The 16626-nt window shown below is 39.8% G+C and overlaps 1 protein-coding gene across 1 annotated transcript in view; it reads right to left on the bottom strand.

Moving 5' to 3' along the window:
* Positions 1 to 5468: 5468 nt before the first annotated feature.
* Positions 5469 to 16626, bottom strand: part of CDC123 (cell division cycle 123) — a 336138-nt gene continuing 324980 nt past the window's right edge. Inside the window, exons 11-12 of the mRNA XM_053719163.1 lie at positions 12043 to 12180; positions 5469 to 5992 (exon numbers count right to left, since the gene is read on the bottom strand). Coding sequence (XP_053575138.1) covers positions 5954 to 5992; positions 12043 to 12180 — 177 coding nt within the window. The 3' untranslated portion in view covers positions 5469 to 5953. The remainder of the gene's footprint in view (positions 5993 to 12042; positions 12181 to 16626) is intronic.

Here is a 16626-nt window from a genome sequence, read left to right as displayed (position 1 = left end):
TTGCCTGTAAAAAAAAAAACATACAATACCCCCCCCCCAACATTACAACCCACCACCCACATACCCCTAATCTAACCCAAACCCCCCTTAAATAAACCTAACACTAAGCCCCTGAAGATCATCCTACCTTGTCTTCACCTCACCGGGTATCACACCGATCCGTCCTGAAGAGCTCCTCCGATGTCCTGATCCAAGCCCAAGCGGGGGGCTGAAGATCATGGACTGAAGTCCATGATCCGGCTGAAGTCTTCATCCAAGCGGGAGCTGAAGAGGTCCATGATCCGGATGAAGTCTTCATCCAAGCGGGAGCTGAAGAGGTCCATGATCCGGATGAAGTCTTCTATCAACGGCATCTTCAATCTTCTTTCTTCCGGATCCATCTTGCAGACCTCTGACGCGGAACATCCTCTTCTCCCGACGCCTACTAGCCGAATGACGGTTCCTTTAAGGGACGTCATCCAAGATGGCGTCCCTCGAATTCCGATTAGCTGATAGGATTCTATCAGCCAATCGGAATTAAGGTAGGAATATTCTGATTGGCTGATGGAATCAGCCAATCAGAATCAAGTTCAATCCGATTGGCTGATCCAATCAGCCAATCAGATTGAGCTCGCATTCTATTGGCTGTTCCGATCAGCCAATAGAATGCGAGCTCAATCTGATTGGCTGATTGGATCAGCCAATCGGATTGAACTTGATTCTGATTGGCTGATTCCATCAGCCAATCAGAATATTCCTACCTTAATTCCGATTGGCTGATAGAATCCTATCAGCCAATTGGAATTCGAGGGACGCCATCTTGGATGACGTCCCTTAAAGGAACCGTCATTCGGCTAGTAGGCGTCGGGAGAAGAGGATGTTCCGCGTCGGAGGTCTGCAAGATGGATCCGGAAGAAAGAAGATTGAAGATGCCGTTGATAGAAGACTTCATCCGGATCATGGACCTCTTCAGCTCCCGCTTGGATGAAGACTTCATCCGGATCATGGACCTCTTCAGCTCCCGCTTGGATGAAGACTTCAGCCGGATCATGGACCTCTTCAGCCCCCCGCTTGGGCTTGGATCAGGACATCGGAGGAGCTCTTCAGGACGGATCGGTGAACCTGGTATGGTGAAGATAAGGTAGGAAGATCTTCAGGGGCTTAGTGTTAGGTTTATTTAAGGGGGGTTTGGGTTAGATTAGGGGTATGTGGGTGGTGGGTTGTAATGTTGGGGGAGGGGGGGGGTATTGTATGTTTATTTTTTTACAGGCAAAAGAGCTGAATTCTTTGGGGCATGCCCCGCAAAGGGCCCTGTTCAGGGCTGGTAAGGTAAAAGAGCTTTGAACTGTAGTAATTTAGAATAGGGTAGGGCATTTTTTATTTTGGGGGTCTGTTATTTTATTAGGGGGCTTAGAGTAGGTGTAATTAGTTTAAAATTGTTGTAATATTTTTCTTATGTTTGTAAATATTTTTTTATTTTTTGTAACTTAGTTCTTTTTTATTTTTTGTACTTTAGTTAGTTTATTTCATTGTAGTTATTTGTAGGAATTGTATTTAATTTATTTATTGATAGTGTAGTGTTAGGTTTAATTGTAGGTAATTGTAGGTATTGTATTTAATTAATTTAATGATAGTATAGTGTTAGGTTTAATTGTAACTTAGGTTAGGATTTATTTTACAGGTAATTTTGTAATTATTTTAACTAGGTAGCTATGAAATAGTTCTTAACTATTTAATAGTTTTGTACCTGGTTAAAATAATTACAAAGTTGCCTGTAAAATAAATATTAATCCTAAAATAGCTATAATATAATTATAATTTATATTGTAGCTATATTAGGATTTATTTTACAGGTAAGTATTTAGCTTTAAATAGGAATAATTTATTTAATAAGAGTTAATTAATTTCGTAAGATTTAAATTATATTTAACTTAGGGGGGTGTTAGTGTTAGGGTTAGACTTAGCTTTAGGGGTTAATACATTTATTAGAATAGCGGTGAGCTCCAGTCAGCAGATTAGGGGTTAATAATTGAAGTTAGGTGTCGGCAATGTTAGGGAGGGCAGATTAGGGGTTAATACTATTTATTATAGGGTTAGTGAGGCGGATTAGGGGTTAATAACTTTATTATAGTAGCGCTCAGGTCCGGTCGGCAGATTAGGGGTTAATAAGTGTAGGCAGGTGGAGGCGACGTTGTGGGGGGCAGATTAGGGGTTAATAAATATAATATAGGGGTCGGCGATGTTAGGGCAGCAGATTAGGGGTACATAGGGATAATGTAAGTAGCGGCGGTTTACGGAGCGGCAGATTAGGGGTTAATAATAATATGCAGGGGTCAGCGATAGCGGGGGCGGCAGATTAGGGGTTAATAAGTGTAAGGTTAGGGGTGTTTAGACTCGGGGTACATGTTAGAGTGTTAGGTGCAGACGTAGGAAGTGTTTCCGCATAGCAAACAATGGGGCTGCGTTAGGAGCTGAACGCGGCTTTTTTGCAGGTGTTAGGTTTTTTTTCAGCTCAAACAGCCCCATTGTTTCCTATGGGAGAATCGTGCACGAGCACGTTTTTGAGGCTGGCCGCTTGCGTAAGCAACTCTGGTATCGAGAGTTGAAGCTGCGTTAAAAATGCTCTACGCTCCTTTTTTGGAGCCTAACGCAGCCTTTATGTGGACTCTCAATACCAGAGTTATTTTTATGGTGCGGCCAGAAAAAAGCCGGCGTTAGATTTTCGGGTTGTTACCGACAAAACTCCAAATCTAGCCGTGAGTTAGTTAGTAGAGTAGTAATGTAGTTGATTTTGCAATTTCGCTGAACAATGTAACTAGACATAAGGTCATAAATATACAATGTACAATGATTGTTTGATATCTTATGTAAAATGAAAACATAATAAATAAAAAAATAAAAAAATAATATTGCTGTTAAAGCTTCCTAACCAACACTGAGCATTAAAAAAATGGTTAACAGATTTCCAGACTGATAGGTATAGATACATAATTGTCTGTCACGTGAAAGGTGGGTTTATTATTTGGTAGGTGAGACAAAGAAATCAATACATCTTTATCTATGGCATCCCTAAAAACTTGATAATGCATGCATGTACATATACAGGGCTAGAAAAATATCACTATGAGTTTTCAGGTCAAAGGGGACAAAAAAAAAAAGCTTTCTTCTGGAACATTTCTAACACCCTATTTATTAATTTCGATTAGTTAAAGTGATGGTAAATCCAAGCGTTTAAGAAACGCTAGGATTTGCCATCACTAAAAATAAGCTCTAGTTACTGTCATCAATTATTAAAAAAACATAATTTATGTAAGAACTTACCTGATAAATTCATTTCTTTCATAGTGGCAAGAGTCCATGAGCTAGTAACGTATGGGATATACATTCCTACCAGGAGGGGGCATAGTTTCCCAAACCTCAAAATGCCTATAAATACACCCCTCACCTCACTCATACCTTAGTTAACGTGTAGCCAAGAAGTGAGGTGTAAAAAAAAAAAAAAGAGTAAAAAGCATACAAAAGGAGGAACTGGAAAAAACAAAGAGGTATCAGCGCACATCCATTTTAAAAAGCACAACATATTTTTTATTATTTATTTTGTATTTGTATTTAAAATTACCAGGGAGACTGACCATCTCCCATTGGTTTAAGCACCCCACCCAAGTTCAGGTGTGCTCATAACAGTGTTAAAGAGTTGTGAATAAAAAGCCAGGGAGTCTCATTCTATTATGAAGAGTAAAAGCAGGAATGTTTCAGCCCTCTGTGGCACAAGGACTTAGAGTAGGACCAGTCGAATTGGGGCACCTTGGAAGTGGTGACTGGCTAAGCAAAATATGGCCATATTGTGTGACTAAGTTCCCAATATTTTTAAAAAAAGAATAGTTGTCTCTTGATGTATATGCAGGCAATTTTTTGCAGCAGTAAAAAATATGTTGTGCTTTTGAAAATGGATGTGCGCTGATACCTCTTTGTTTGTGTAATTACTGGGCCATATTGGCAGCACTCCTAGATGTTGATTTAAAATTTTTGTAAGGTGTGCTAAAAAAACAATTTTTGTATTTATATATATATATATATATATATATATATATATATATATATATATATATATATATATATATATATATATATATATATATATATTTATATATATCAAGCTTAAGAGAATGGGAAACAGAGTGACAAAAATTATAAAAAAGAAAACTGATTCATAAAATGCTGCATGAAAGCTCTCTAAGTGTTTACTGAGAACACTGAATGAGCTGGGGGCAGAGCTTATAACGGTGATTTTGGCAGGAAATTTTTGTCGGCAAAAAAATGGCACACAATGACACGTATGACATAAATAGCATCATCACATGCGCAACATGCAAAGCTGAAGAGGATTTCTAATACACCTATCACTCTAAAAAGCAGGTAAGAATTTTGATTGTATATACAAAAAAACAAAATGTGATTATCAACATTCCATGAGGCTAACATAATACTTAGCATCCAAATTTATAAATAAATTACTATCTCCAAAACAAATCCTGTATGTTTCACAGACTCTACAAATTTTGACAAATATTTAGCCACAAATAAAGTCGCTAAAAAAGAGCACTGAATTACTGACTCAATGCATGTATACAAACAATATATAACAACTTTAATTAAAAAGTGCCCAATCCATAGCTGGGAGTGTCTTATATAATAAAAGTATATAATTACCGTGTAAGACACCCATCCACATATAGCAGACAGCCAAACCATTACTGAAACATATCAGCAGAGGTAATGGTAGAGGAGTATAATGTCGATCTATAAAGGGAGGCGGCAGATGAATCCCTGCGACCGATTTACAGAGAGCCTTAGAATAGATTTCCCGTAGGTGAAAACATGGTATCACCAGGCAATACTCCCTTCACATCCCTCAGACAAACACTGCACTTAGAGAGGAACTGTGCTTCAATATTCTTAGAAGCACCTATCACAGAAAAATAAATCAAGCACAACTTGCTTCACCACCTCCATGAGAGGCAAAGTTTGTAAAACTAAGGTATGAGTGAGGTGAGGGGTGTATTTATAGGCATTTTGGAGGTTTGGGAAACTTTGCCCCCTCCTTGTAGGAATGTATATCTCATACGTCACTAGCTCATGGACTCTTGCCACCCTTTCTGTGCTGAAGTATATTGCTAAAATCAGCGCCTCCTGCTGCCCACGGCACAGCGCTCTTCTTTAATGAGGTGACGTTTCCACCTCTAAACCTATAGCCATGAGTGTCAACTGACATCCTAGAATGGCTAGAGGTGGAAACGTCAACTCATTGGTAAAGGAGCGCAGTGTCATGGGCGGCCGAAGACGCACATTTTAGCAACATACTTTAGCACAGAATTAAATAAACCAGAGTTAATTTTTAGTGATGGTAAATCCTAGCGTTTGTTAAATGATTGGATTTACCATCACTTTAAGTCTTTAAAAATGAAGATTTTAAAGAAAAAGTTCTAAAATTGTCACATAAAAAGGTAGGTTTATTCATCATATACAGCTATGGTAGATAAGATATAAAGAGGAGGAAACCAGTATATTTGTATTTATCACATTCCAAAATACTTCTGAATGCATAATCTATTAATGATTTTTAATTTACCTCCATTCAAAACAATCAGTAACATTGAGAAGCCCTAGAGAATGGTCTCTCTTCTTTGTCATGTATAAAAAAGTGTATTTAAACAGTTAAATTCCAATGTCCTTTTAAATACAGATTTCTAAGGAAAAACAAATTCATTTCTACAGCCGTAGCAACCATAAAGTCAGTTTTTGATTGGGTTTATAGTGATGTTTGTATTGATCCCTCAGCATTCGGAGACAGATGTATAAACCAAAAGGGAATATGGTCGCCGTCACCAGCATGATAAATTCACACATCATGGCTACGTGCAAGAAATACAGAACAGGGGGCGACCCAAAAGTCATCAAAAATTAAAGAATAGGTCTAGTCATCAGAATCTCCTTCACGCTGGTTCTTATCCTGCTGCAAGAGGAAAAAACAAAGTACTATGAAATTAAACGATTAACTTCTAACAAGATTTTGGTAACTAAATTAAATCCCCCCACAGAGCTCTAAACATGGGGCTACTTTGCAGACCTAATGTTGCTGAGACGTTGCACATGGGTATTGCAACCTCCAGCACCCATTTAGAACAGTAGCAGCCAAGTTCCACTGTTAAAGGGATACAATGCCAACACATTTTCTATCATTAATATAAAAGAGCAGTTATGAGTGTCAAGTAAATTCTTTCAAATGGTTGGTAAGAGATAGGGTTAGGAGGCCTCCAAGAGGACGACATATTGATATCCTCCTTTCAATGAGAGAAGCATTTCGGATCTTCACCCTTCATACCAGGATACAACTTGGGTTTAATACTGGAGCAGACATCATGAATGTTTAGTGTTAAAAAGATTAAATGTCTTAAAAAATACAAAACTAAAAGAGTGAAAGTCAATAAAAGTATATACAATAGTAGTACCATTAGGTCTAGGTAGTGGTGCAGATATTGACACATGCATATGGAATAAAGGATGATATTGCTTCAAATTGTACTGAAGGTCTTATATATATATATATGTAACCTGAGAATAGGAGAATTTGAAGGATACCAATAACATATTAAAATATATTAAATGATGTTGAAATATAATGAATGTATAGGATTATGTGAGGTTAAATGATTCCTTAAGGGTTAAGATTTTCCAAGATGGCAATGCGAACCAATCTGGGGCGCGATCCGATATGCAGCGTAGTTTGTGGCGCAAGCGAGGGAACCGCCGCCGCCCGCAGTTTCAGCTCGCAACTCGAGCTATCCTATATACGGCGCCGTCAGATGCTAAAGTGCCGTAAGTCTCACAAACCAGCGAAATCTGCGTAAGTACAAATTTCTGGAGTCGCCAGTGACTTACGGCACTTTAGAAACTGCCGGCGCCTACAAAACCTGACTAAGTTATAAAATCACCCGTACTGTCTAACACGCCTCCCAAACATAGCCCGACACGTCTAACCCTCAATCCGCTATCGCCCCTCACTATCCTAACAATAAAAAAAGTTATTAACCCCTAAACCGCCGCTCCCGGACCCCGCCTCCACCTAATAAAGTTATTAACCCCTAAACCGCCGCTCCTGGATCCCGCCGCCACCTAATAAAGTTATTAACCCCTAAACTGCCGCTCCCGGACCCCGCCGCCAGCTATATTAAATATATAACCCCCTAATGTGAGCCCCTACCCCGCTGCCATCTACCTTACCTACCCCCTAAAGTGAGCCCCTACCCCGCCGCCATCTATTTTAAAATTATTAACCCCTAATTTAATCCCCTTACACCGCCGCCAGCTATATTAAATTATTTAACCCCTAATCTAATCCCCCTACCCCGCCGCCACCTATATTAAATTATTTAACCCCTAATCTAATCCTCCTACCCCGCCGCCACCTATATTAAACTATTTAACCCCTAAAATACTAAACTATCCCTACCACTAAACCTAAGTATAACCCTACAAATAGCCCTGAAAAGGGCTTTTTGCGTGGCATTACCCCAAAGTAAACTGCTCTATTGCCAGCCCTTAAAGGACTTTTGGTGGGGCTTTGGCACAAAGTAAACAGCTCTTTTGCATCTAATCTAAATCCCCCTACACCGCCGCCAGCTATAATAAATGTATTAACCCCTAATTTAATCCCCCTACACCGCCGCCAGCTATATTAAACACATTAACCCCTAATCTAATCCCCCTACACCGCCGCCAGCTATATTAACTATATTAACCCTAATTATATTAGGGTTAATATAGTTAATATAGTTATTATATTATATATATTAACTATATTAACCCTAATTATATTAGGGTTAATATAGTTAATATCGTTATATTATATATATATTATTAAGTATAATAACCCTATCTAACTCGAACATCCCTAACTAAACTCTTATTAAAATAAATCTAATATTAATATTATTAATTAAAATATTCCTATTTAAATCTAAATATTTACCTATAAAATAAACCCTAAGATAGCTACAATATAATTAATAATTACATTGTAGCTATTTTAGGGTTTATATTTATTTTACAGGTAACTTGGTATTTATTTTAACTAGGTACAATAGCTATTAAATAGTTAATAGCTACCTAGTTAAAATAATTACCAATTTAACTGTAAAATAAATCCTAACCTAAGTTACAAATACACCTACACTATCAAAAAATTAAACTACAAATATCTAAACTAAAATACAATTAAATAAACTAAAATAAATTACAAAAAAACCAAACACTAAATTACAAAAAATAAAAAAAAGATTACAAGATTTTTAAGCTAATTACACCTATTCTAAGCCCCCTAATAAAATAATAAAGCCCCCCAAAATAAAAAAAAATTCCCTACCCTATTCTAAATTAAAAAAGTTAGCTCTTTTACCTTACCAGCCCTTAAAAGGGCCTTTTGCGGGGCATGCCCCAAAGAAAACTGCTCTTTTGCCTGAAAAAAAAAACACACACAATACCACCCCCCAACATTACAACCCACCACCCACATACCCCTACTCTAACCCAAACCCCCCTTAAATAAAGCTAACACTACCCCCCCTGAAGATCTCCCTACCTTGTCTTCACCCAGCCGGGCAGAACTCTTCAGAACTTGAATCTGATTGGCTGATTCAATCAGCCAATCAGATTTTTCTACCTTAATTCCAATTAGTTGATAGAATCCTATCAGCCAATCGGAATTCGACGGACGCCATCTTGGATGACGTCATTTAAAGGAACATCATTCGTCGGGAAGTCGTCGTGCCGGATGGATGCTCCGCGGCGGAGGAGCGAAGAAAGAAGATTGAAGATGCCGCTTTGCTTGAAGACATCACCGGATGGAAGAAGACTCTCTGCCGCTTGCTTGAAGACATCGCCGGATGGAAGAAGACTCTCTGCCGCTTGCTTGAAGACATCGCCCGGATGGAAGAAGACTTCTTTGCCGCTTGATTGAAGACATCGCCCGGATCGGATGAAGAGTTCTGCCTGGCTGGGTGAAGACAAGGTAGGGAGATCTTCAGGGGGGTAGTGTTAGCTTTATTTAAGGGGGGTTTGGGTTAGAGTAGGGGTATGTGGGTGGTGGGTTGTAATGTTGGGGGGTGGTATTGTGTTTTTTTTTCAGGCAAAAGAGCAGTTTTCTTTGGGGCATGCCCCACAAATGGCCCTTTTAAGGGCTGGTAAGGTAAAAGAGCTAACTTTTTAAATTTAGAATAGGGTAGGGAATTTTTTTTATTTTGGGGGGCTTTATTATTTTATTAGGGGGCTTAGAATAGGTGTAATTAGCTTAAAAATCTTGTAATCTTTTTTTTTTTTTTTGTAATTTAGTCTTTGTTTTTTGTAATTTAGTTTAGTTTATTTAATTGTATTTTAGTTTAGATATTTGTAGTTTATTTAATTTATTGATAGTGTAGTTGTATTTGTAACTTAGGTTAGGATTTATTTTAAAGGTAAATTGGTAATTATTTTAACTAGGTAGCTATTAAATAGTTATTAACTATTTAATAGCTATTGTACCTAGTTAAAATAAATACCAAGTTACCTGTAAAATAAATATAAACCCTAAAATAGCTACAATGTAATTATTAATTACATTGTAGCTATCTTAGGGTTTATTTTATAGGTAAGTATTTAGATTTAAATATTTTAATTAATAATATTAATATTAGATTTATTTTAATAAGAGTTTAGTTAGGGATGTTAGAGTTAGATAGGGTTATTATACTTTATATATATATATATATATATATATATATATATATATATATATATATATATATATATATAATATAATAACTATATTAACCCTAATATAATTAGGGTTAATATAGTTAATATATATAATATAATAACTATATTAACCCTAATATAATTAGGGTTCATATAGTTAATATAGGTGGCGGCGTTGTAGGGGGATTAGATTAGGGGTTAATGTGTTTAATATAGATGGCGGAAGTGTAGGGGGATTAGATTAGGGGTTAATACATTTATTATAGGTGGCGGCGGTGTAGGGGGATTTAGATTGTAGGCAAAAGAGCAGTTTACTTTGTGACAAAGCCCCACCAAAAGCCCTTTTAAGGGCTGGTAAAAGAGCTGAATTCTTTGGGGCATGCCCCGCAAAAAGCCCTTTTAAGGGCTGGCAATAGAGCAGTTTACTTTGGGGTAATGTCACGCAAAAAGCCCTTTTCAGGGCTATTTGTAAGGTTAGACTTAGGTTAAGTGGTAGGGATAGTTTAGTATTTTAGGGGTTAAATAATTTAATATAGGTGGCGGCGGGGTAGGGGGATTAGATTAGGGGTTAATTTAATATAGCTGGTGGCGGTGTAGGGGTATTAGATTAGGGGTTAATTAATTTAATATAGCTGGCGGCAGTGTAGGGGGATTAGATTAGGGGTTAATTAATTTAATATAGCTGGCGGCAGTGTAGGGGGATTAGATTAGGGGTTAATTAATTTAATATAGCTGGCGGCGGTGTAGGGGGATAAAATTAGGGGTTAATTAATTTAATATAGCTGGCGGCGGTGTAGGGGGATTAAATTAGGGGTTAATTAATTTAATATAGCTGGCGGCGGTGTAGGGGGATAAAATTAGGGGTTAATTAATTTAATATAGCTGGCGGCGGTGTAGGGGGATTAAATTAGGGGTTAATAATTTTAAAATAGATGGCGGCGGCGGTGTAAGGGGCTCACTTTAGGGGTTATACTTTTATTGTAGGTGGCGGCGGGGTCCAGGAGCGGCAGTTTAGGGGTTAATAACTTTATTAGGGATTGCGGCAGTGGATCGTGGTTGACAGGTAGATAGACATTGAGCATGCGTTAGGTGTTAGGTTTTATTTAGCAGATCGCGTATATAGGATACCAAAGCAGCGCAAAATTCAGCGTCGCCGGCATTTGCGGCCGACGCTGCATATCGGATCGGGCCCCAGATGTGTGTGTTGCTTTATTAAGATGCAGGTGTGCTAGGTATGAATAGGCTTCTGAGAATAGCGCAAGCCGAAACAGGATATAAAGGGATATGATGCTCACACATATTCTATCATTAATCTGAAAGAGCAGTTATGCTTGCTGATTGTTTTGTCAGTAAAAAGCTATTTTATATGGATGGTGCACTATTTTTTTAATACACTGTCCATTTAAAGGGACATAAAACCCCAAAAATGTATTTCATGATTTAGGTAGAACATACAATTTTAAGCAACTTTCCAGTTTACTTCTATCATTTGTTAAAGAAGCAGCAATGCACTACTGGTTTCTAACTGAACACATTGGTGAGCCAATGACAAATCGGTATAAAATATATATATATATATATATATATATATATATATGCAGCCACCAATCAGCAGCTAGAACCTAGGTTCTTTGCTGCTCCTGAGCTAGAAAAACCTTTCAGCAAAGGATAACAAGAGAAGGAAGCAAATTACGGTAAATAATATAAGCAAATTGGGAAGTTGTTTAAAATTGTATGCTCTATCTAAATCATGAATATCTAGTAATGACTATTGTCCCTTTAAGTAGGTTTCAAGCCTACTGTCATTAAAAGGGACATGAAACTCAACATTTTCTTTAATGAATCAGATAGAGCATGTCATTTTAAACAACTTTCTAATTTACTTCTTCAGGGATGTATGCTTAGGAGCTGACCCATTTCTGGAGAACTATATGGCAGAGGCTTTGTAAGAACGTTATCCATTTGCAAGAGCACTAGACGGCAGCACTATTTCCTGCAACATATTGCTCCAGATGCCTACCTAGCTACCTCTTTAACAGAGAATTATGGGAATGAAGCAAATTCTTTAACAAAAGTAAATTGGAAGCTTTTTTTATAAAATTGTATGCTCTGTCTGAATCACAAAATACATGTTTGGGCTCCATACCCCTTAAACAGAATCATATCAATAAGGGAAAGATATATGGTCTGCAGAAATATTCCACTAATATTGTATTGCTCATTAGCCTAGATCTTTCCCAAATGTTTGTACAATTGCTTTTTGCCACCACTTACCAGTTTAAGGAAGTCAATGAGCTTGTGGGCATCTTCTCCTGTAGAAAGATCCACAAAATCCTTTGGCAATCTGTAGCTTAAATAGGGGCTGGGCTGCACTGTGACCTCACTAGTTGTATATCGGAATGCAGGACAATCCTAGCAAAAATATACAAACGCACAAAGTGTTTACTAATAACCTAAAACCATAAACATGAAATAGTTTCACTTTAGAACTTTTCTCAGTCTCAATCAACAAAAATCAGTCTTCAAGAAAAACAGAATTTATGTTTACCTGATAAATTACTTTCTCCAACGGTGTGTCCGGTCCACGGCGTCATCCTTACTTGTGGGATATTCTCTTCCCCAACAGGAAATGGCAAAGAGCCCAGCAAAGCTGGTCACATGATCCCTCCTAGGCTCCGCCTACCCCAGTCATTCGACCGACGTTAAGGAGGAATATTTGCATAGGAGAAACCATATGGTACCGTGGTGACTGTAGTTAAAGAAAATAAATTATCAGACCTGATTAAAAAAAAAACCAGGGCGGGCCGTGGACCGGACACACCGTTGGAGAAAGTAATTTATCAGGTAAACATAAATTCTGTTTTCTCCAACATAGGTGTGTCCGGTCCACGGCGTCATCCTTACTTGTGGGAACCAATACCAAAGCTTTAGGACACGGATGAAGGGAGGGAGCAAATCAGGTCACCTAAATGGAAGGCACCACGGCTTGCAAAACCTTTCTCCCAAAAATAGCCTCAGAAGAAGCAAAAGTATCAAACTTGTAAAATTTGGTAAAAGTGTGCAGTGAAGACCAAGTCGCTGCCCTACATATCTGATCAACAGAAGCCTCGTTCTTGAAGGCCCATGTGGAAGCCACAGCCCTAGTGGAATGAGCTGTGATTCTTTCGGGAGGCTGCCGTCCGGCAGTCTCGTAAGCCAATCTGATGATGCTTTTAATCCAAAAAGAAAGAGAGGTAGAAGTTGCTTTTTGACCTCTCCTTTTACCGGAATAAACAACAAACAAGGAAGATGTTTGTCTAAAATCCTTTGTAGCATCTAAATAGAATTTTAGAGCGCGAACAACATCCAAATTGTGCAACAATCGTTCCTTCTTTGAAACTGGTTTTGGACACAGAGAAGGTACGATAATCTCCTGGTTAATGTTTTTGTTAGAAACAACTTTTGGAAGAAAACCAGGTTTAGTACGTAAAACCACCTTATCTGCATGGAACACCAGATAAGGAGGAGAACACTGCAGAGCAGATAATTCTGAAACTCTTCTAGCAGAAGAAATTGCAACTAAAAACAAAACTTTCCAAGATAATAACTTAATATCAACGGAATGTAAGGGTTCAAACGGAACCCCCTGAAGAACTGAAAGAACCAAATTGAGACTCCAAGGAGGAGTCAAAGGTTTGTAAACAGGCTTAATTCTAACCAGAGCCTGAACAAAGGCTTGAACATCTGGCACAGCTGCCAGCTTTTTGTGAAGTAACACAGACAAGGCAGAAATCTGTCCCTTCAGGGAACTTGCAGATAATCCTTTTTCCAATCCTTCTTGAAGGAAGGATAGAATCCTAGGAATCTTAACCTTGTCCCAAGGGAATCCTTTAGATTCACACCAACAGATATATTTTTTCCAAATTTTGTGGTAAATCTTTCTAGTTACAGGCTTTCTGGCCTGAACAAGAGTATCGATAACAGAATCTGAGAACCCTCGCTTCGATAAGATCAAGCGTTCAATCTCCAAGCAGTCAGCTGGAGTGAAACCAGATTCGGATGTTCGAACGGACCCTGAACAAGAAGGTCTCGTCTCAAAGGTAGCTTCCAAGGTGGAGCCGATGACATATTCACCAGATCTGCATACCAAGTCCTGCGTGGCCACGCAGGAGCTATCAAGATCACCGACGCCCTCTCCTGATTGATCCTGGCTACCAGCCTGGGGATGAGAGGAAACGGCGGGAACACATAAGCTAGTTTGAAGGTCCAAAGTGCTACTAGTGCATCCACTAGAGCCGCCTTGGGATCCCTGGATCTGGACCCGTAGCAAGGAACTTTGAAGTTCTGACGAGAGGCCATCAGATCCATGTCTGGAATGCCCCACAGCTGAGTGACTTGGGCAAAGATTTCCGGATGGAGTTCCCACTCCCCCGGATGCAATGTCTGACGACTCAGAAAATCCGCTTCCCAATTTTCCACTCCTGGGATGTGGATAGCAGACAGGTGGCAGGAGTGAGACTCCGCCCATAGAATGATTTTGGTCACTTCTTCCATCGCTAGGGAACTCCTTGTTCCCCCCTGATGGTTGATGTACGCAACAGTTGTCATGTTGTCTGATTGAAACCGTATGAACTTGGCCCTCGCTAGCTGAGGCCAAGCCTTGAGAGCATTGAATATCGCTCTCAGTTCCAGAATATTTATCGGTAGAAGAGATTCTTCCCGAGACCAAAGACCCTGAGCTTTCAGGGATCCCCAGACCGCGCCCCAGCCCATCAGACTGGCGTCGGTCGTGACAATGACCCACTCTGGTCTGCGGAATGTCATCCCTTGTGACAGATTGTCCAGGGACAGCCACCAACGGAGTGAGTCTCTGGTCCTCTGATTTACTTGTATCTTCGGAGACAAGTCTGTATAGTCCCCATTCCACTGACTGAGCATGCACAGTTGTAATGGTCTTAGATGAATGCGCGCAAAAGGAACTATGTCCATTGCCGCTACCATCAACCCGATCACTTCCATGCACTGAGCTATGGAAGGAAGAGGAACGGAATGAAGTATCCGACAAGAGTCTAGAAGTTTTGTTTTTCTGGCCTCTGTCAGGAAAATCCTCATTTCTAAGGAGTCTATTATTGTTCCCAAGAAGGGAACCCTTGTTGACGGAGATAGAGAACTCTTTTCCACGTTCACTTTCCATCCGTGAGATCTGAGAAAGGCCAGGACAATGTCCGTGTGAGCCTTTGCTTGAGGAAGGGACGACGCTTGAATCAGAATGTCGTCCAAGTAAGGTACTACAGCAATGCCCCTTGGTCTTAGCACAGCTAGAAGGGACCCTAGTACCTTTGTGAAAATCCTTGGAGCAGTGGCTAATCCGAAAGGAAGCGCCACGAACTGGTAATGTTTGTCCAGGAATGCGAACCTTAGGAACCGATGATGTTCCTTGTGGATAGGAATATGTAGATACGCATCCTTTAAATCCACCGTGGTCATGAATTGACCTTCCTGGATGGAAGGAAGAATAGTTCGAATGGTTTCCATCTTGAACGATGGAACCTTGAGAAACTTGTTTAAGATCTTGAGATCTAAGATTGGTCTGAACGTTCCCTCTTTTTTGGGAACTATGAACAGATTGGAGTAGAACCCCATCCCTTGTTCTCTTAATGGAACAGGATGAATCACTCCCATTTTTAACAGGTCTTCTACACAATGTAAGAATGCCTGTCTTTTTATGTGGTCTGAAGACAACTGAGACCTGTGGAACCTCCCCCTTGGGGGAAGTCCCTTGAATTCCAGAAGATAACCTTGGGAGACTATTTCTAGCGCCCAAGGATCCAGAACATCTCTTGCCCAAGCCTGAGCGAAGAGAGAGAGTCTGCCCCCCACCAGATCCGGTCCCGGATCGGGGGCCAACATTTCATGCTGTCTTGGTAGCAGTGGCAGGTTTCTTGGCCTGCTTTCCCTTGTTCCAGCCTTGCATTGGTCTCCAAGCTGGCTTGGCTTGAGAAGTATTACCCTCTTGCTTAGAGGACGTAGCACTTTGGGTTGGTCCGTTTCTACGAAAGGGACGAAAATTAGGTTTATTTTTTGCCTTGAAAGGCCGATCCTGAGGAAGGGCGTGGCCCTTACCCCCAGTGATATCAGAGATAATCTCTTTCAAGTCAGGGCCAAACAGCGTTTTCCCCTTGAAAGGAATGTTAAGTAGTTTGTTCTTGGAAGACGCATCAGCCGACCAAGATTTCAACCAAAGCGCTCTGCGCGCCACAATAGCAAACCCTGAATTCTTAGCCGCTAACCTAGCCAATTGCAAAGTGGCGTCTAGGGTGAAAGAATTAGCCAATTTGAGAGCATTGATTCTGTCCATAATCTCCTCATAAGGAGGGGAATCACTATCGACCGCCTTTATCAGCTCATCGAACCAGAAACATGCGGCTGTAGCGACAGGGACAATGCATGAAATTGGTTGTAGAAGGTAACCCTGCTGAACAAACATTTTCTTAAGCAAACCTTCTAATTTTTTATCCATAGGATCTTTGAAAGCACAACTATCCTCTATGGGTATAGTGGTGCGTTTGTTTAAAGTGGAAACCGCTCCCTCGACCTTGGGGACTGTCTGCCATAAGTCCTTTCTGGGGTCGACCATAGGAAACAATTTTTTAAATATGGGGGGAGGGACGAAAGGAATACCGGGCCTTTCCCATTCTTTATTAACAATGTCCGCCACCCGCTTGGGTATAGGAAAAGCTTCTGGGAGCCCCGGCACCTCTAGGAACTTGTCCATTTTACATAGTTTCTCTGGGATGACCAACTTGTCACAATCATCCAGAGTGGATAATACCTCCTTAAGCAGAATGCGGAGATGTTCCAACTTAAATTTAAAAGCAA

This window comes from Bombina bombina, chromosome 6, assembly GCF_027579735.1.
Source record: "Bombina bombina isolate aBomBom1 chromosome 6, aBomBom1.pri, whole genome shotgun sequence".
Classification (NCBI taxonomy): Eukaryota; Metazoa; Chordata; class Amphibia; order Anura; family Bombinatoridae; genus Bombina; species Bombina bombina.
The sequence above is the reverse complement of the archived record's forward strand: the minus strand, read 5'-3'. Positions and strand labels throughout refer to the sequence as shown.